General features: G+C 40.9%; 1 protein-coding gene across 5 annotated transcripts in view; it reads left to right on the top strand.

The window, feature by feature from the left end:
* Positions 1-3,109: 3,109 nt before the first annotated feature.
* MAGI3 (membrane associated guanylate kinase, WW and PDZ domain containing 3) overlaps positions 3,110-21,440 on the top strand; it is a 226,513-nt gene continuing 208,182 nt past the window's right edge. For 4 of the 5 annotated variants that reach the window (XR_007774572.1, XM_050954265.1, XM_050954268.1 and 1 more), the window contains exon 1: positions 3,112-3,471. Coding sequence is in view for 4 of the 5 variants with exons in the window: in XM_050954265.1 (XP_050810222.1) it covers positions 3,141-3,471 (331 nt within the window). In the remaining variant the exon portion in view is untranslated. Of the gene's footprint in view, positions 3,472-21,440 lie in introns of all 5 variants that reach the window. The other variant, XM_050954266.1, reaches the window with a different exon arrangement.

The raw sequence follows: 21,440 nt of genomic DNA, 5'->3' as shown, positions 1-21,440 counted from the left end.
AGTGTTCTGCTGGACTCCTTGTTGTTTTTGTGGATACAGACTAACATGGCTAGCCCTCTGATAGTGAATGGGTGGAAGCAGAAAATGTGATATACCTTGATTTTAGTAAAGCTTTTCACACACACTCATGACATTCTCATTAGCAAATTTGGGAGTTGTGGTCTAGATTAAATTATTAGAAAGTGAGTGCACAGTTGTTTGAATATGGCTTTTCAAAGAGTACACCTCCACCCTGATATAACGCTGTCCTTGGGAGCCAAAATATCTTACTGTGTTATAGGTGAAACTGTGTTATATCAAAGTTCCTTTGATCCGCCGAAGTGTGCAGCTCCCCCCTCTCCTCCCCCCCCCCCGGAGCTCTGCTTTACTGCATTATATCCAAATTCATGTTATATCGGGTTGTGTTATATCGGGGTAGAGATGTAGTTAGTTAATGGTTTACTGTTAAACTGGATGTGTGTGTGTATCTATGGGGATCTTCCGGAGGCCTGTCCTGGGTCTAGTACGAGTCAATATGTTCAATAATGACTTGGATAATGGAGTGGAGAGTGTGCTTATAAAATTTGTGGGTGACACCAAACAGAGAGAGGATGCAAATACTTTGGAGGACAGGATTAGAATTCAGAACAACTTTTTGACAATTGAGAGAATTGGTCTGAAATCACCAAGATGAAATTCAGTAAAGATAAGTGCATTTGATTTTAATTCCTAAGTAGAGTAATTTGCACCATTACAAAATGGAGAATAACTGGGTAGGTCAGGAATGGCCAACCTGTGGCTCTGGCGCCACATGCAGCTCTTCAGAAGTTAATATGTGGCTCTTTGTATAGGCGCCGACTCCAGGGCTGGAGCTACAGGCACCAACTTTCCAATGTGCCAGGGGGTGCTCACTGCTCAACCCCTGGCTCTGCCACAGGCCCTGCCCCCACTCCACCCCTTCCCGTGCTCTCCCCTGAGCCTGCCTTGCCCTTGCTCCTTCCCACTCCCTCCCAGAGCCTCCTGCACACCATGAAACAGCTGATTGGGAGGTGCGGGGAGGGAGAGGGAGGTGCTGATCGGTGAGGCTGCTGGTGGGTGGGAGGCGCTGGGAGCTGCGAGGGAGGGAGCTGATGGTGGGGGGCTGATGATATTACTGTGGCTCTTTGGCAATGTACATTGGTAAATTCTGGCTCCTTCTCAGGCTCAGTTTGGCCACCCCTGGGCTAGGTGATAGTACTGCTGAAAAGGCTCTGGGGGTTATAGTGGATAACGAATTGAGTATGAATCAACAATGTGATGCAGTTGTGAAAAGGGCTAATATCATTCAGGAGTGTAGTATGTAATACGCAGCTGCTAATTATCCTGTTTTACTTGGCAGTGGTGAGGCTACAGCTGGAGTACTGTATCAGATTGTGGGCACCAGACTTTAGGAAAGATGGCTAAGTTGGAGAGGATCCAGAGGAAAGCAACAAAAATTATAAAAGGTTTAGAAAATCTGACCTATGAGGAAATTTTTTTTTTAAAAAAGGGCATGTTTAGTCTTAACATAAGGTAGACCTGATTAAGTCTTTTCTTATCAAATATGTTACAAAGAAGACTGTGATCAATTGTTCTCTACATGAACTGGAGGTAGAACACAACTAATGGGCTTAATTTGCAGCAGGGGAGATTTAGGTCTAACTATAAGGGCTAGCTAAATTCTGGAATAGTCTTCTGTGGGAGGTGGTGGAATCCCCATTGTTGGGGGCTTTTTAGAACAGGTTGGACAAACACCTGTCAGAGCTGATCTACATGGTCCTGCCTCCGTGCAGAGGCTGAATGAGGTTACGTCTTGAGGTCCCTTCCAGCTCTACATTTCTAACATTGGTATGTTAGCCAGGGGCATGATGGATATACCTAATTTGTACATAAATTCATATACACTTTCAAATAAAATAAATTTAAAACCCCATTATATGTGGTTATATTTCTATTTTCATAGCTGGATTAAAAGAGTGTCTATGACTTTGGGAGCAGCAGCAACCTGTATTTCAGACACTGATTTGTCCTCATCTTAGGGTGAGAAAGGAGAGGGTACCCAAAGGTGGCATTTGAGGACATTGGGGGACTGGGAGAGACAGATCCTGGGGTGGTGGGCAGAAAGACAGGTGCAACAGATTGGGGGCAGGGCACCAATGGATAGCCATGGGTGGACCCAGCAAGAGGGACAAATAGATGAGGGGGTGGATGGACAGACAGCAGGGGGCAGCCAGATGGCGGGTGCTGGGGGGGCATGCAGGTGGAGAAATAGCAGGAGGGACCCATAGGCACTGACTCCGTTGGTGTTCCAGGGCTGGAGCACCCATGCGGAAAAATTGGTGGGTGCAGCCAAGCTCCCCGCCTTGCCTTTGCCGCTTCTCCGCCTACCTCCCAGTGCTTACTCCCGTGAAACAGCTGTTTTGCTGCATAACAAACTCCAGGAGGGAGAGGGAGGAAGCAGGACCAGAGCAGGTACTTTGGGGAAGGGGTTGGAATGGAGGCAGGGCAGGAGTGAAGCAGGGGGCTGAGCACCCACTGGTGCCTATGGAGGGACCGGTAGAGGGGATGGGGCAGATGGACAGACGTAGCAGGAGGAACAGAGGAAGGGAAGAGAGGTGGGCAGATGGACATAGAGACAGCCGGTCAGACAGATGGGTGGGGGGCGAACAGGACCGGTTGGGGGGAGGTCGGACAGACAGACATGGGGCTGGGATGGAAGGTTGACCATACATCAGGAGGGTGGGGTGGGAGGGCGGACAGACAGACAGGCAGCAGGACAGGCCAGATGATGCAGTGGGCAGAGGGAGGGACCCTGCACAGCAGGTCAGACACACGCGGGGCGGACGGACGGACAGACAGCCGGTGCCACGCCCATTTCCAGCGCCAGCGAGTGAAAGTTCTGCCTGTGACGTCACGCGGGCTCGGCTCCGCCCGGCCTCGCCGGACGGGCCTTGAGGGCGTGGCCGGCTGAGGGGGCGTGGCCGGCGGGGTCGGGGCTCTCGGCGTTGGGGGCGGGGCCGGCCGCCGCCGAGCCCAGGGCAACAGTCGGGAGGCTGCCGCGGCCGCGTTCGGAGGCGCGCGGGGCTGGGCGGCGAGCGGCCCTGTGAGGCGGGCGGGCCCGGCCCGGCCCCCCATGGTGCGGCATGTCGAAGACGCTGCGGAAGAAGCGGCACTGGCTCAGCAAGGTGCAGGAGTGCGCCGTGTCCTGGGGGCCGCCGCAGCCCGGCGGGGCGCCCGACCCGGACCTGCTGCGGGGCGGCGCCGAGCTCGGCGAGTTCCCCTACCTGGGGGGCCGCCTGCTGCTGGGCGAGCTCGGCGGGCCCGGCCCGGTGCTGCTCTCCGGCAAGCCCCCGAGCCCCGGGGACGTGCTGCTGGAGGTGAACGGCACCCCCGTGAGCGGCCTCACCCACCGCGACACCCTGGCCGTCATCCGCCACTTCAGGGAGCCCGTGCGCCTCAAGACCGTGCGCCCAGGTGAGTCCGCCGCCCTCCTCGGACCGGGCCCCGCCTCACTTCCCCGCCCCATCCCCCCGGGCACCGGGCCGCCTCACTCTCCCCGCCAGTCGGGCCGGGACCGGCCCCGCCCTACTGCCATTGGCCCCACCCCTTGGAACCTGCCTGGTGCCTCCTTGCCCCACCGGACCGCTGCCCCTCGCATCTTGGGGCACACCTGGTCTTGCTCCACGCCCCCCGCGGCGGCTTGGGTACACACAGCTCTGCCTTCCTATCCTCCAAATCCCCTTCCTCGGGGCCGGGTTCGGCCTTGGCTCTCCCCTGCCCTGCTGCACCCCCCAGGTGTTTCCTGCTTAGCCACTTGTGGGGCTGGTGCATTATTCCCTGTTCCTTGTACCTGAACTGGTTAACGGGTTATATAAGGGCTCTGGGTCTGTCACCCACAGGCCCAGTGGACCCTGGTCCCAGCGCCTGCTTTTCCATAAATTGGTTTAATCATTGTCCACTGTACACTAGTCTCACTGGAAAAATAATCTCCCCTTCTATGTAGTGGGATCGTTTTCTAAGAGCCAGGCGGTCCTGGAATAAGTTCTTTTGGTGTAAAAATCCTTTCTAGCATGTTATATTCTTCACCTAGTTTATTCAGGGCTTTTTTTTTTTTTTTTTTTTTGCTCTCTACAACAAATGGTTTGGCATAGCTGCCCTTAGTATTCATTATAACTAGTACCAATTTTGTAGTTGAAAATATCATTACTCTTCATTTTATCAGTAGATTGGGTTTATTTTGTGCAGGAATACTGAGATCACTGCATCTCCTAGAAGGAATCAGTTATCTTTATGTCCATTGTAATCAGATGTATGTTGTTATGTTGTTACTTGGACTTTTAAAGCATTTCTCTCTCAAAAATTCCATGAACGCTGTTCCTGGATTTTTTCCATTTTCCATTCTGTGTGAAGCTTGTGAAGGAGAAGAGTTCTTGCATCTGTCCGTTTCTATCTTGGGAGAATTCCCTGAGATAAATCACTGTTGTTGTGATTGAAGTTTGTGGTTGAGCAAACATATTCTCACACAGTCTGTCTATCCAAGGTGTGGGCCCTGCAACTTTCTCAGAACATTGGAACAGATTCATGTTAAACTAAGTGTCTAGCTTTCTGTTTGATTTTTAGTTCTACAGAAGTCATTCTAGTATAATGTTGGAATGACTAATTTGTATTTGACCTTCTCTTCCAGCTTTCCCGTTTTATCCACGGTACAGTGCTCCCACTCCAAAGCACACTTTGGGAACTAAGTTGTTTATGTTATGTGAGTGGAGTTTATAGGAAAGTTGTGTTTTGAGAGCTAATGATACTCTTAGGGTGGGGGAGAGGGTGTCAGTAAAGGCTATCACTCAGACCAATAGTTAGTTTATTATAAACTCTGTTGGTTTGCTAGGCCTTCATAGAGAATCAGCACTTTTATGTGCAAGAGTCAGGTGGGTTTATGATAGTAGGGGTAGAATAGAGTTAGAGATGTTTGTTACAAAGGATTCTTTCTTTTAAAATTGAGGGAGAAAGGATGGACAGGATCAAGTTATATATGGAATTGCAACATTTATTGTAGTCTTCCCCTCATCTGAAAACAAAGTGCGACTTACCCTTCACAAACTAGTCCTGACATACCTGCTTAAAAACTGCCCTGTGGTCACCTACCAATGAAACTCAGTCCTCATCCAAGACTTCAGCCTTGTAGTAAAGAGTGGCCTTTCAACAGGGATCTTTTATAGTTTCAGCGTTGTAATTTCCCTCTTTTATTCTGTGTAAGTTATTTCCACTTCTGTCTGTCTATAGAGCATTCAGTATTTTGTTTTTTGAATAAAGACAGATCAACTATTGTAGATCATTTGGATGCTTGTATGACACACTGAATACTTTTTCACCGCCAAAGTGTGACGTGTGTGTGTATTATAGGTAACATTACCTCTCAATTTCAAAAAATATTTGCTGCAGCTGTGAGTAGCATCTGAGAGGAATGCCCTTCATTTCCAGATGAGTAAGTGGGTATTTTTAAATACATTGATGTTCTGTGTTTGGCCCTGGTCACATTACTTAATGGATTAACATCTATATAAGAATAAAATGCAGTAATGATTAAAAAAAAAACAACCTTAAAATCTCTCCATCTCCCTCTTGAAAAGCTAAACAAAGAATCTCAAGAAGATCTGAAATTAAGAACATGTATTGGCTATTTGTAAAAGTATTGAAACTGGGTAGGAGTATAATAGCAAATGTCCTTGGGGAAAGTAGGAGGTTCATAGATTCATAGACTCTAGGACTGGAAGAGATCTCGAGAGGTCATCGAGTTCAGTCCCCTGCCCTCATGGCAGGACCAAATACTGTCTAGACCATCCCTGATAGACATTTGTCTAACCTACCCTTAAATATCTCCAGAGATGGAGATTCCACAACCTCCCTAGGCAATTTATTCCAGTGTTTAACTGCCTTGACAGTTAGGATCTTTTTCCTAATGTCCAACCTAAATCTCCCTTGCTGCAGTTTAAGCCCATTGCTTCTTGTTCTATCATTAGAGGCTAAGGTGAACAAGTTTTCTCCCTCCTCCTGATGACACCCTTTTAGATACCTGAAAACTGCTATCATGTCCCCTCTCAGACTTCTCTTTTCCAAACTAAATAAACCCAATTCTTTCAGCCTTCCTTCATAGGTCATGTTCTCAAGACCTTTAATCATTTTTGTTGCTGTTCTCTGGACCCTCTCCAGTTTCTCCACGTCTTTCTTGAAATGCGGTGCCCAGAACTGGACACAATACTCCAGTTGAGGCCTAACCAGCGCAGAGTAGAGCGGAAGAATGACTTCTCGTGTCTTGTTTACAACACACCTGTTAATGCATCCCAGAATCACGTTTGCTTTTTTTGCAACAGTATCACATTGTTGACTCATATTTAGCTTGTGGTCCACTATGACCCCTGGATCTCTTTCTGCCATACTTCTTCCTAGACAGTCTCTTCCCATTCTGTGTGTGTGAAACTGATTGTTCCTTCCTATGTGGAGCACTTTGCATTTGTCTTTATTGAACTTCATCCGGTGTACCTCAGACCATTTCTCCAATTTGTCCAGATCATTTTGAATTTTGACCCTGTCCTCCAAAGCAGTCGCAATCCCTCCCAGTTTCGTATCGTCCGCAAACTTAGTAAGCGTACTTTCTATGCCAACATCTAAGTCGTTGATGAAGATATTGAACAGAGCCGGTCCCAAAACAGACCCCTGCGGAACCCCACTTGTTATACCTTTCCAGCAGGATTGGGAGCCATTAATAACTACTCTCTGAGTATGATTATCCAGCCAGTTATGCACCCACCTTATAGTAGCCCCATCTAAATTGTATTTGCCTAGTTTATCGATAAGGATATCATGCGAGACTGTATCAAATGCCTTACTAAAGTCTAGGTATACCACATCCACCGCTTCTCCCTTATCCACAAGACTCGTTATCCTATCAAAGAAAGCTATCAGATTGGTTTGACACGATTTGTTCTTTATAAATCCAAAGTTCTGTATTGTTGTGATTAATTTTGAATCTCTTAGATAAATATGAATGCAGAATTTAAGAAGGGATGTGCCATTTGTATTTTAGTTTTCCTTTTATCTGAGATTTACATGAGAAATGAGATTTTTTTTGGCAGTTTTTCATTAAACTACAGTCAGATGTACTAAGCACTCTGCATTTTGTCTGTACTGAACAGCAGCTCTAAAGCACTACACAGTAAATTATAATAGCAGAGCTTAACCTTGGGGTAAGATGATTTTGAGGTAGTGATTATTCTCCTGGCTATAATTATATATGAATATATAGGTACATAGTGTATGTCTGTACCAATCTGGGTGAAATTGACAGAATTACTAGCAGTGAAGCAGAATTTAAAAGACTCTTGGATAAGTGATTGGATTATTTTCTGACACCTTTTAGAATCCCTTACCCTACCAAACCTTTCTGTTTTGGGTATAGTAGAAGATGGGCACTATGACTTCAGTGTGTTACTCGTACTCGTCCCAGTGTCACAAAGCCAGGAAATTGAATCTCTGCAAGCTATCTCCATAGTAATGTGTACTGCTTATTTAAAAAGGGTTAAATCTCATTTGTTGAATGGTGTCTTAGCTTCGTCAATGGTCAGAACCAGTGCAAATGACATTATCCTGAGAACATTCTTGAAATTCCCCATTCCTATTTAATGATGATGTTTTCACTTTCCGAAGAGAGCTCAGCTTCCAATCACAGAATATCATTAATTTGAATATATTGTAATTTAACCAGGGATATCAGATTATTGCAATAAAATCCTCTTTACCAACATGGATCTCAAATGTCAAGTAAATGCTAAGTAGTATTACCTGCAATCAGACTAATGATTTACAATTGTAAATTTGAAACTAATTATAGCTTCTCAAGTTCTGCCCAGCACAAGTATGAACTTTACAAAGTTTAAACAAAATTTAATTATGAATGTTTTCTTAAAGCTTATTATTTTGTGATTCCTACAGTGTGTGACAGGTCAATATTGTCATGATTGACTCATGCAATATCTCATCTGTGCCTTAATTACATTTAGGACACACTTCTATTGTTTTGTCTATTACCCAGACTCCTGGTGTAAAAGTTGACCTTGAGCAAAGCATGCTTTCATCATTTCAGTTTCTTCTTCTATTTCCACTTCACACAGGAGGATATCATTAGAATTTCAGCACCCAGAGTCCAATTCTGCTCCCAGAACTTCCACAACTTCCACTTACTTGAATTTCTTGAGTAAATTTGGGAGCAGAATTGGACTTGTGCATGTTTTTATTTTATTATTTGGTCATTTGTTTACAGTGGAATTGAATAGTTAATTTCAAAAGAAAGGCGAAGTCTGTGGGCCATGACAGTGATCTTTCTAAATATTTTTTATTTACTTAATTCCAGTATTCTCTCAGTTTGACAGCTTCTCTCTTACCAGTGGCATGAGAAGCGTCCTAGTTGTAAAACAGCACACTCCATAAAATCATATGTGCAGTGCTTTATAATTTGTATTGTGTTAGGGCTGTGACTTTGACAGCGGCAAACACTTCTAGCAAGGAAAGGTGGCAGGGTTGGCCTCTGATTTCCTGTTTGTTTTTTACATGGATTGTGATTTTGATTATGTATGTGTGCGTAGTCTTTTGGATATGTTTTTTGTGTGTGTTCAAATCAAGTGAACATACAGACACAGATCAATTTAAATTAATACAGCACTGCAAAATGACAGGAAAAATATTGTTTCCTTCTCTTCCAGTCATATCAAGGTAAAAATAAAAACTGGACTCTCACAATTTAACCTACATCTTTAGTGAGAATTTCTAAGTAGGCCTTAGTGTGCCTGGAGGCTCACCAAACTGAGGCACTGTCACACGAAGAGTGTAGGGGAATTCCAAAGTTGAGAGCCCTGTACTAAGTATGTCCTGCCTTCATCCTCTTGACACTGAAGTATTTGGTAGTACATTCAGAATCTTTTTGTGTCTGTACAACCTCAGTGCTGACTAGCTACATCCATCTTTTAATCAATTCGGCATTTCATTAAAGTCTGATGCTGGTGTTTCGGTAGCTTTCAGCAGTGGATCAACAGGCTAGACTTGCTTTGTACCACATGGTGACACACAGCTCTTCATTAAGGAAAGCAATATCTTTATCTGACAGCAATGAAATCTGCATTGGATGTTTCTAGCAGGCTCGGTTATGAATCTAAAATGAAAATTTCAGGATCTACTTTAGCTTTCTTGAAATATATGAATGTTAATCAGACTGTACTTAACTACACATTGCAAGGCGTGGACTTTCACTGGTGGAGAAATTTGTGTCCTCCACTCTCTGCCCTCTTTTAGTTACTAACATGTTAATCTACATGTGCCCCTGATTTTTCACACTTGCTGTCTGGAAAGGGAGTGGGGGGTAATAGGCACCTATATAAGAAAAAAGCCCCAAATATCAAGTCTGTCCCTGTAAAACTGGAACAACTGGTCACCCTAAGAACATGCCTAGTTTTATTTGCTATGGGTTCAAGTTTAGGGCCTGCTATTTAGTTGTATAACTCCTGTCCTTGGTAAGATGGGAACAATAGTGGCACAGAGAAATGTGTAAGGCTTCCTCTTACCACACAGTATAAATACTAAAACAGTCCTTGTCAAAAATAGCGGACTTGAGGTGAACCCTATATTTAAAATACATTTTTGTTAAAATGGTGGCTTCTGGCTAATCCGCAGCATACAAGTGTCCACGTTGTAACTAACAATGAGGCTAAGGACCAGTATGGGCCATGGAGACCAAACTGTTCCATCATCAACTAAAAGTGTATCCACACTTCCACATGAGAGATGAGGCATATTAGTAAGAGAGCATATGGATCAAGCTTGCACTGCTGCTGACTGTACTGTTGCTATTAAGGGAATAAATGAAAAGTTTTAGCCTCTACTGCAGTAAAGTCAACATCTCTTAGCGCTGAGTTTAGTTAAAAATGAGCCTTCTGGACGCAGTAAGTCTCCATTTTTAGTTTCCAAAATGTTCAGGCAGGTTATGAAGCCCTGCTGCCAAAGCACTGCCCAGATATTGTGAATGCCTATATTGGCTAAGTGAAACGTAGGTTAATTAGTTTAGTAGCCAGTAGTGTATCAAGAGTGGGTTGAGACTACCATATAAAGTTCTAAAGTAGGAAGAATTGCTGATTATATGCAAAATCGTCAACTTAGAGTCTGAATAGCAGGATTATCTTTCTTCACTCCCTTCAAGATGACAGAGCATCAGTGAAGCTACTCTGTGGTCACTATTGCAGTTTCAGGACCACAGTATGCCCATTCTGGAAGAAATTTAGTGCTGTATACAATTGGTGTTCTTCAGTCTCTCTTACCCACTGGGGCACAGTAAGCACTCCCATAGAGTACAGCTCTGTAATGTACAGGGAGTGTGACTTGACACATGTACTCCTTTTGCAGTGAATTTACATTGGTTCTGCTGGATTGGAAGCCAGGGCAGTATTTGCTCCTTTTGAAATGAGCCAGGTAGAGAAATGTGTTTTTTTCCTACTAAATAAGTGGGGTACTAAAAGGTACCTGTAGCACTCTGAAGTGAGTTATTGGATGAATGGTATTCACCATGCACTTCTGAACTAAAAAATTTGGTGAAGTATTTGATATAGTCAATAGTAAATATGCAGCAAACTACAGCAATAATTATTTGAGGACACAAGTCCATTTATCTTAGAAGTATGTGTACTTATACTTGATTTACTTTGTCATCCAGTTTCATCAAAGATTTCTTAATAGGGTATGGTATAAGCATCATGACATGCTCCTCTCCTTAGTTAAACATTTTTTAAAAAATTAGCCATTAGTAGACTGTTTAAATGCTTTGGATACGTGTGAATGGAGATTGTGCTCATCTTAATTGTTCTAGTTCTGTTGGTGATATTTTTCTGTTAAAGTAAATCAGACAGTACTGTATTTTGATTTACAGACAGTTTTTTTTCCTACATGAGATCTGCAAATAGTTTCTCTGATAAATCTCTCTTTTGGTGGGATGGTGTAAATTATTTTTGCAAACAATTGCCCTGTTTTATCTAAAACTCTCAAATTTGTCATTGTATTCATCACCTGATATGCAGATAAAGTGTAAAACTTGCAAAATCCACCCCTTCAGTCTAATGGCCATAGTTCATTCATACCCTAACAGAAGATGATACATAAACAAGAGGAAAACTGATTCACTTGTTTAGCTTTAAGAGATTTCAGTGTCTGGAATTTGGTCCAATAGTTGCCCATTGTCTGGTTCCTGGCATAGGTTAGGTCCCAGTCCTGCAAATGTGCTTAACTTCACTACCCATGAGTAGTTCCATCTAAGTCAAGGGGACTGTTCTCATGTTCAAACTTTATTACTGCAAATACATGCAGTACTGGGGCTTTAGTTTTTAACATTTAGTTTTGAAGACCATAAGTCTTTTTTTATACTTTCTCACTAGCATTGAATTTTAACTGGGATTGAAAGTGTTAAGAGATTTTGCAGCATTCTTCCATTTAGTACAAGTGGAAGAAAGGGGGCCATCCTTGACCAGATCTGAGCCCAGTCTTTTTTTCTGCCAGTTCTGCAGTTTCATCTTCTAGTTGTGAAATAAATGGACAAATATGATGCCAATGAAGTTAATTGCAATCCAGTACTGCTTTGATATGTATCATTGAAAGTGCCTGACTGGGCAGCCAGAGCCTCTAGTTGTTAGTTCGTAGTCTAAATGTTAATACCAATACAGGGTACCAGATCTGTGTGTTGAAGCTGCCTTTTTCCTGTAATTGCAGGGTGCTGACAACGGTAATAAACTGTACAAGGATGTCCTATCAGGAATTAGAAGGTGATGATCAAGAGTATGTCTGAAGCCTTTTTTCTCTCCAATTGCTTGGTTGAGGATCACATGGTCATACCTTTAGTGATAGTGGCTGACTTTCAGATATTTAAACTTTAAAGTGTCTAAGGGATTTTTTTATAATATTGAATGTCTACTGTTATTGTAAGTTTTGATTTATAACTAAATGGCTTACAAATAGCAGCTCCCCAAATAAATGTGTCCAATAGTGTTACAACAATTGGGACAATGCTAATCTGCACCTCTGCAGTGTTTATTTTCAGTTAGTACTACTTAAAGAAAAAGTGTGAAGAGTGCTATTAAGGATTAAAGATTACTGATCCTGTTGTTTAAAACACCTTCCTGCATATTTTTTTTAAAATGACAAGCACTCTATTTAGTGAGGACTGAGGAAACACTCTCCAATCTTTGTCTTCAATAAAAGTAAGAAATTGTATTCTTAATGTCAAGTATCAGAGGGGTAGCCGTGTTAGTCTGGATCTGTAAAAGCAGCAAAGAGTCCAGTGGCACCTTATAGACTAACGGACATATTGGAGCATGAGCTTTCGTGGGTGAATACCCACTTGGTCAGTCATGCATCCGACGAAGTGGGTATTCACCCACGAAAGCTCATGCTCCAATAGATCTGTTAGTCTATAAGGTACCACAGGACTCTTTGCTGTATTCTTAATGTTGCCCTTGTTACAGATAAGTTGGTTTTAAAAATTTTACAGTTAGCTTATTCTTCAGTACAAGTAATTATCTGCTTCTCTAACTCATTTCTACTGTGTTGACATGCTTAGCACCCCACTTAAATTGAGTGTGTTTTTTTTAAATCTTATGCAATTACTTTTTCTTTCAGCAGCTTATCTAAAAAACAACTTCAGAAATGCATTTCTCTCTGTAGAAATCTCTATCCACTTACTTCAGTATGTCTGAACTCTGGTAGCATGGATAGACCTGTTAGAATGGTACATTAGATTTACTTTATAACCTCTTCTGTGGTTGGGTGGAGGGCTACTTTTGCTATGCTATTTAATTGGCTCAAAAAGAAATAAATAGCATACTAATCTCTATTTCTGTGGGAGTGAGGTCTGTTGGCTAGGGCTGGGCTACAAGGAGTTGAAACTCTTAGCTTCTATTTGTGTCTCTGCCACTCTTTTCTTGTTTGAACTTTGACAAGACACTTAACCCCTATCTAAACCTCACTGCTCTCCTATAGTAATCTTTACTTCATGTGGCCATCTGTTTATTTAAGTGTTTTTTGAATTCTCTGGTACTGTAAAAAACAATCGTTACTGTTACAGTACAGTGCATTATTATACAGACTGCATTAAGTCTACTTTTAAGATCTCCATCTCATTGCATGCAGCATCACACTTGTTTTTGAATGTGCATTTATCAAATCTGCTGTTGGTATCAGGAGAAGACTTTCAAAGTGAAAAATGAGAATTAGGAACCCGATTCTGATTTTCAGTGGGAGTTATGGAGTTACTGCCCTGTATGCCTTTGAAAATCTCACCTGGGACTCTTCAATTGAAGTCTGGGATTATCATCTAGGGAAAATTTGAATACCCTATTTCAGTGGTCCCCAACCTTTTTGTCTGGCGGGCGCCAGTCGAGCCTCTGCCGAAATGCTGCCGAAATTCGGTGGCATTTCGGTGACGGCGACGCCTCTCGATGACATCGCTTGTCGACGGCAAGCAACATCATCAAGAGGCATTTATGGCTCTCGCGGGCACGGCATTGGGGACCCCTGCCCTATTTAGATTGGAGTAACCTGGTGTTAAAATGTGTCCAATGCTAAGCAAATTTAAGTAGTTCTGCTTGTGTAGAAGTGGCTGATTTTCAGGTTTATGCTTGGGGGTTAGTTATATTCAACATTTTAGTATTTGTACTTTATGATTTTTAACTCCGCTTTTGAATCTTTTGAGTACTCTGCTGTTACACTGGTCATTAAAAATGGTGCAATACCATTAATATTATTAATACACAGATTACCAAACCCAGTTTTTTTCTTTTTGAACATAAATGGATCTCTTCATTATTACTGTGATCTCCCACTTATGATATTATTTGTTGCTGTAGAAAGCCACGTGACGCACAAACGGGTTTAATATGAATAAGATAGGAGGAGCAACAAATTTCTCTAAAACGAACTAACATTCTTAAAACAAGCATTATGAGACAACACCTGAGAGTGCAACAGATCTCTCTAAATCTTTCTTTTTCATCATATGTTTATGACTGATTGTGAAGGGCCTTCTTCTAAAGAGTATGATTGGCATTGGTAAAGTTTAGCAAGTTTGCTATCACATCTCTATAGAATATCTTTAATTGGGTGTCGTGTTTCCAATTAACAAGTACAGTCCTAAAGCTACTATAAGAGGAATTGTTTTGCATGAAGGTTCCCACTTGTTGGAATGCTTGGTAACTTCTCCTTTTCCCCCCTTTTTAGTGTCAGGTTTATAAACTCAGGAATATTTCTTCGAAGATGCGTTTGTGATTTAGTTCTATCTACAGTACTTACCAAAAATGAGGAATGTAAGTCTACGAGCTTGAATATTTTTAATTCCATATTCTTGATTAGCTGAGCCTAAGCACTATAATATTAATAATTTAGTAATAGCTGTGCTGGTCAATTGCTATTTTAATTTTGTTTTATTCATACTTATCCATCTTCTGAATAGGCATTTTAGTTAGTGTGAGATCAATTTAAAAATAAACTTTAATAGTCCATTTTAAGGATTTGTAATGTTCTTTCACACTTTCTACTTTAGGTGTGTCTTGGTATTGTCACCTTACCAGTCTCTAAGGGAAATCATAACCCTTCTGAACAATGCACTACCATGTTGTTCGTTCTTTCTGCTTTGTTCAGTATTATTTATTACCCCTATTCTGGAGTGCTTTATTGTGTGGCCATTGTTGTCCTCTAAATGTTCCATGCTTTTTGCTTCTCCTGACCATGTCAGTCAATTTTATATCAGTTTTTCCCCTAGAGGAGAAGCAGGTCCATCATCCAAGAATAATTCTAATATTGCACTGTGACTTGGCCAGCAGAGAAGTTTAAACTGATAATGGCTGTGCTCTCCACATAGCGGGGCTGTAGGACCAAAGCTCTGTGTGGCGTACCCCATCATGCCCAGCCTCTTGCTGCCTTGATAGGTATCTTGACATTTGCCAGCTGAAGAATAGACCATTTACAGTGCATAGAAAAACTGATTTTATTTTAATAATTTTATTAGTCAGAAACGTTGGTGTACTAGAATGCAGTTTTTTAAAGCCAGTTGTTTGAAATTTGGTAAATATCTTAACTATGTAACTAAAAGAGTTATTACCTCTTGGATAATTAATTGATAAAACTAGTAGAATACACAATTCAGTGCATTGTAAAGCCATGTCTTCTATTCATATAAATAATTCAAGATTTTACAACTTTTATTATGACAGTTTGTCTTACCAACTCACAGGTTAGTTTCCTTTTCTGACACAGAAATAATCATAAAATGGGAGAGTAATGCACATGATATAACATTTGTTAATTTTTTTGAATACTTCTTTAATGATTGATCTAATCTCTTTGCCAATTGTTCATGATGTTCTTCACCCTGAAACACCCTGATACACTTTTTAAAGAATATTACCCAAAAATGAAATGCAGTCCTCTTAGCTAGAACATAGGAGCTTTGTAGAGGTCTTACTTCAGTGAGAATTAAGGGTATGTAGCAGGTTCAGGTCCTAACAGTACACAGCACTTTCATACGCATATGTAAGAAAAATGCTTCATCACCTGGAATTGCAGAGTTTTCCAGGGCCAAGCCTATTCTTGTCTCTCAAATTCTGAGATCTCATTTTGTCTTTATTTTGTGCTAATTACCTCTAAGTTTTGTTTGTATAAAAATAAAATGACACTTAAATCATGGGGGCACTGATATGCTCTCTTGAGAGTAGGGGGTTCTTATAGGTTGGTGGTTTTGTAACTAAAATGTAGCATTGTTGTAGTGCATAAGAAATTAAAAATGCAAAAGCTAGAAACTGGCCATTAACAAAAATGAAAATGACCTGTCCGTTTTCATTGTCCAGGTTGAAAAGTGTAAGTGGTGAAACATAAATTAGATTTTTTTTCTGTTATGTCTTTGGATGGCTGTTTGTCATGTCTGCTAGTCTACTTGTATTGGTCCTAAAACATATGGCCTGCAATCTTTGCCACTTGGAGTTGTGTTAAGTCCATTTGGTTTTATTTAGTGTGATATCTCGTTGCTATAGAGCAGAGATTCTCAAACTGTGGTCCGCAAGTTCCATTCAGGTGGTCTGTGGAGGGTTCCTTCTAAGGTGCACGCCTGGACGGCTGCACACAAGAGAATGAAGGGCCACCCACCTAATTAGTGGAGCCGTGCAGGCATGCCTCCACTAATTAGGTGCCTGACCCCTGGAGAAGACACATGTGTAAGGTGAGATTGTGGCTTTGGGGAAATTTCACATCAGGCCATATTTTAACATATTAACCCACCTCTTGGTTCATTTTACACCAGCACTGGGCTATGGGAAAATATGCATTCCATTCAGATCCATAGTCTTAATTTTTCCTCTAGTATATCATAGAAGATTAGGGTTGGAAGAGACCTTGGGAGGTCATCTAGTCCAACCCCCTGCTCAAAGCAGGACCATCCCCAGCTATATATGCTGATTTGAGCTATGTTCTGTTAAAATTATACACAAGTAGGGGATTGTGGTTTGAAGGTGGCTGGCACAATTTACATTATTATCTTCAGATTTTTAATTTAGAGGAAACTTGCAGCCTACATGTGAAAAGTTTGTGACTGGTGAGTGTGTGAAGGGTTGGAAAGTTGAGTATTGTGCCATTTGGTCAGCCATTATACTAAACTATTATTTTGACTAAGAAACCTGGCCTTTTTTTAAAATAATTCCCATCATGCAGCTTGAATTTTTATATTAAATTTAACATTTTGTTGTAATGTGACATGGGTGAGCGTTATGTTAGAAAAGAAGATTCGATGATCTGAGGGCAGTAGTAAACGTGGTAACAGTTAAGTATTGGGAAATATGCCATTCAATATGACTGTCATCTTGTACCTCTCTATAAACTGACTTGATCGAAACAAAGATAAAATAACTTTTTTGCATAACATAGGGATTAAATGCTGGTTTCTGATGTTGCTGTAATTGAAAGTTGGTGAACATTTCTGTTAAATCCTGATAAGTGGTTTGATATCTCTGCTACTTCAAAATGCAGAATGAAATTGTAATCTGAAATGTATATTTTATTTGGAGTGGGAGAGGGTTTGGGAGTCTTGTAGTATTCTTAGTTAGTTTTATTGCTACTTGAAAAAACTAGATCAAATGGGTTTTTGCCAAATTTTTACTAAAAGATATTTTAAAAGAGAAGATATATTTACAGTTAATTCATTCTTAAAATAGGTTTCCCAGACAGCAAATTATTTCCTCCTAATATATTTAAATAACAAAATAGTTCTAAAAGTTTTCACTGACTAAGGATAATGGCTACCATTCTTAATGTTTCTGGGATTGTACAAATACCTCTTAGCATAAATAAGGTTGAGGATAGCAGCAACCTCACTGATCATATTTACTGAAAGTCATTTTGTAACACGCAGTGAAATCAGGGTCTACCATTTACATAGCAGGTTCTGTGAGTAGCACTCTCCAGGCTGAGGGGTATGTGAGGTTCTGCATAGTGACATGTGAATTGCAACTGGTTGTTCCCCTGACTTCCTTCTAAACAGGAGGAGATCGTGTCCAGTCCAATGTGACGTCCAAACGATTGTAAAAATAGGAATAGAAGCAGACATAAAAGAAGCAGTAGGCCTGAAAATAAGGAAAAAATATTTAGCCGATTGTTCAGTTGAAGATTTATTATGGGTTTCAGTGTCGTCTAAAGGAGAGAGCTGATTTAGTTATAATTTCTTTGTGGAGGCTCACAGACAGAAGAAACAAATCAATAATTTTAGAAAGAAGATCTTTTTCCATTCTTCACTAGTATTCAACTATGTTAGCTAATCTTTCAGTGGAAGGCATACCATTGATTTTTTTCTGGGTGCTATTAAAAAAACAAAACGTATTTAGCTGTAATATGTGTTCCTACTGTGTGAATAAGCTGAGAAGGAAATCTGTCACTTAACTAAGCTTTTCTGTGCAATAGTAAGGTAGAACTAAATTTTTCAGTGTTCTAGATTTTAGTCCTGCATTATAATATGCGGCATATTTTAGAAACTAAATTGTACAGGAGCTGACTCTTAAATTTTCAGTGTTGCATACCACATACTTATGGGTGGATTGAGTTCTGTTTTTGTATAGTGTCTTCCCGTTTGTCTCTGGGTTCGTGTGTGTCAAGTAAAATGATGGTTTAGTTTGGAGAGAAGTGCAGATTTTTTTTTTCTTATGCCTAATTGTATGAACACATTTTTTAGACTTGAATACAAAGGTTAAATTTTAACCTTTTATCAGAACACAGAAACTGCTGTACTGTATCAGACTAGAGGTCTATTTAGTCTGTTTTTTTATCTGATAATGGCCAGCACCAGATGCTTTAGAGGAAGGTGTCAAAAAAAACCTCATAATGATCACCTGCTTTGGACAGGTGACATTCCCATCAGTTCTGTGACACAGTACGTGTGCTGTCTATAGGGTCAAAATACATCCCCTTTGAAGTTTGACTTTGTTAACAAACAAATGAATAAACAATAAGGTCCAGTCCAAGCCTCATTCACAGGCTTGACTGCTTAGCCCATTGCCTAGGTTACCTCTTAGTTAATATGTTCTTGGAGGGATGTTTCCTCCTCTTGTTTCCCTGCTAGGCTTAATATTGCTGGCAGGTAGTGTGTGCAACCCTTTCTGCCCTGATTCAGTGTGGAGATTGTCAGACACTGCATTTCATTTTTTTTCATAGGGGAAGTTAATTCCTAAAATGAGTCAGCTATTTAGTTTAATTCCTGAAGCATATGAGGGTTTAATCCCTTGTATATTTTTAGTGTCTAATATAACTGTGGATGTTCTCATCCACAGAAATACCTTTTAAAAAAAAAAAAGTCTGGTTAAGCTTTTGGATTCCATATTTTGTGCAATTAAGTTCCCTAGGATAATTATGTATTTACATGGCCTACCTTTCTAGACACCTGTTTGATCTCTGGTACACCTCTAACCTCTTATTTCCCTCCAGTCTCAGTGGGGAAAGAGCTTTGCTTTCTCCACCCATCTTTAAAAGTTGCTGGCTTTCGGAGGGTGCAGCATCCAGTGGGAAGGTGTCAACAGAGATTTTGGCTCTTCGGTTTTTTTCCTGGCTTTGCTACCAACTTCCTGTGTATTAGATAAATTACTTAAATGCCCTGTTTTCAGTTTCTCTGTGCCTACAAAATGGGAATAATGTTAATCTAGCCTTGTAAAGTACACTTAGATCCTTAGCTGAAAGGTACTATATAAATTAAATAATTTCTAAATATGTAGTAGCAGCAAAGAATCCTGTGGCACCTTATAGACTAACAGACGTTTTGGAGCATGAGCTTTCGTGGGTGAATACCCACTTCTTCAGATGCATGTGGTGGAAATTTCCAGGGGCAGTATATATATGCTAGCAAGCAAGCTAGAGATAACGAGGTCAGTTCAATCAGGGAGGATGAGACTGTGAATGGCTTGCCAACTACAGAACCAGTTTCTCCTCTCTTGGTTTTCACACCTCAACTGCTAGAACAGGGCCTCATCCTCCCTGATTGAACTGACCTCGTTATCTCTAGCTTGCTTGCTAGCATATATATATACTGCCCCTGGAAATTTCCACCACATGCATCTGAAGAAGTGGGTATTCACCCACGAAAGCTCATGCTCCAAAACGTCTGTTAGTCTATAAGGTGCCACAGGATTCTATGCTGCTTTTACAGATCCAGACTAAAACAGCTACCCCTCTGATATTAAATATGTAGTGTTTTCATATACGATATGAATATTAATATAAACATCATTGTTTGCATATTTGTATCCCAGATCGTTTCATGTAAGGGAATAATACTCAAAATAATGGTCAGGTCAAAAACCTGTTTGTGTGCTGTGTAGTTCCAATATTATCATCTCAGATTAAATGTTTTAAACATGAGGTCTAAGATTTTTCCTCCACACTGTATTTCAGTTAAACTGTGGGACTAACAGACCTTTATTAGTGATGCTTCTGAAAATAAAAATTTACCTTAATAAAACCTCTGGAAGCAAAGTTATGGCAAGGGGCTGTAGGAATAGATGTTGACCACAGATTGTTTGAGGCCGCGTTTCTATCTAGATCTGTGCTTGTTTTTTTTGTGTTGTGTTTTTCTTTTAAATCCATGTTTACAATAGCATTTTCAGAGTATATTCTCAAATCTTGAAGCATCCTTTTAGAATATTTACTTTCAAAGTAAACCATTTTTTCCTTGTTTAAAAAATTTGTCTGGTGAAAGATGTTTAATGCTCAACGAAGTATTGCAAGCAAGATGCCCTGGCCCAGTTGTATGCTGCTGTCATACTTGTCAGTCTAGAAGATGCTTCTCCATTCACTTGATTCATGACACTCCTGCATTCCCCAAAGGAAACTAATTTAAGGGATTCACCACACTATATCTTGACATTTGGAATATAAATAAGTGCGTTAAACAGGTGCCATGTCTAGTGACCATTCTTCCTTATCATTCAAATATTTAATGTCTCTGTACAAGATCTCTATCAAATGTTCTTACAACTACAATACCCAGCTGCTGAAGTGAAGAAACAGATTGACAGAGCCAGAAGAGTACCCAGAAGTTATCTACTACAGGACAGGCCCAACAAAGAAAGTAACAGAACACCACTAGCTGTCACCTTCAGCCGCAAACTAAAACCTCTCCAGTGCATTATCAGGGATCTACGACCTATCCTGAAGGACAATCCCTCACTTTCACAGATCTTGGGAGACAGGCCAGTCCTCGCTGACAGCCCCCCAACCTGAAGCAAATACTCACCAGCAACCACACAACAAAAACACTAATCCGGGAATCTGTCCTTGCAACAAAGCCCGTTGCCAACTCTCTCCACATATCTATTCAGAGGACACCATCATAGGGCCTAATCACATCAGCCACTCTATCAGAGTCTCATTCACCTGCACATCTACCAATGTGATATATGCTATCATGTGCCAGGAGTGCCCTTCTGCCATGTACATTGGCCAAACCAGACAGTCTCTACTCAGAAGAATAAATGGACACAAATAGATGTCAAGAATTATAACATTCAAAAACCATTCGGAAAACACTTTAACCTCCCTGGTCACTCAATTATAGACCTCAAAGTTGCAATACTCCGACAAAAAAACTTCAAAAACAGACTCCAACGGGAAACTGCAGAATTGGAATTAATTTGCAAACTGGACACCATTATATTAGGCTTGAATAAAGACTGGGAGTGAATGGGTCATTACACAAAGTAAAAACTATTTCCCCATGCTAATTTTGCCCCTACTGTTACTCTCACCTTCCTGTCAACTGTTGGAAACGGGCCATCCTGGGTATCACTACAAAAGTTTTTTTTTTTTCTCCTCCTGATAATAGCCCACCTTAATTGATT

Source organism: Gopherus flavomarginatus, chromosome 5 (assembly GCF_025201925.1).
Source record: "Gopherus flavomarginatus isolate rGopFla2 chromosome 5, rGopFla2.mat.asm, whole genome shotgun sequence".
NCBI lineage: Eukaryota > Metazoa > Chordata > Testudines > Testudinidae > Gopherus > Gopherus flavomarginatus.
Note: the sequence above shows the minus strand (reverse complement) of the source record. Positions and strands in the feature narration are given on the sequence as shown.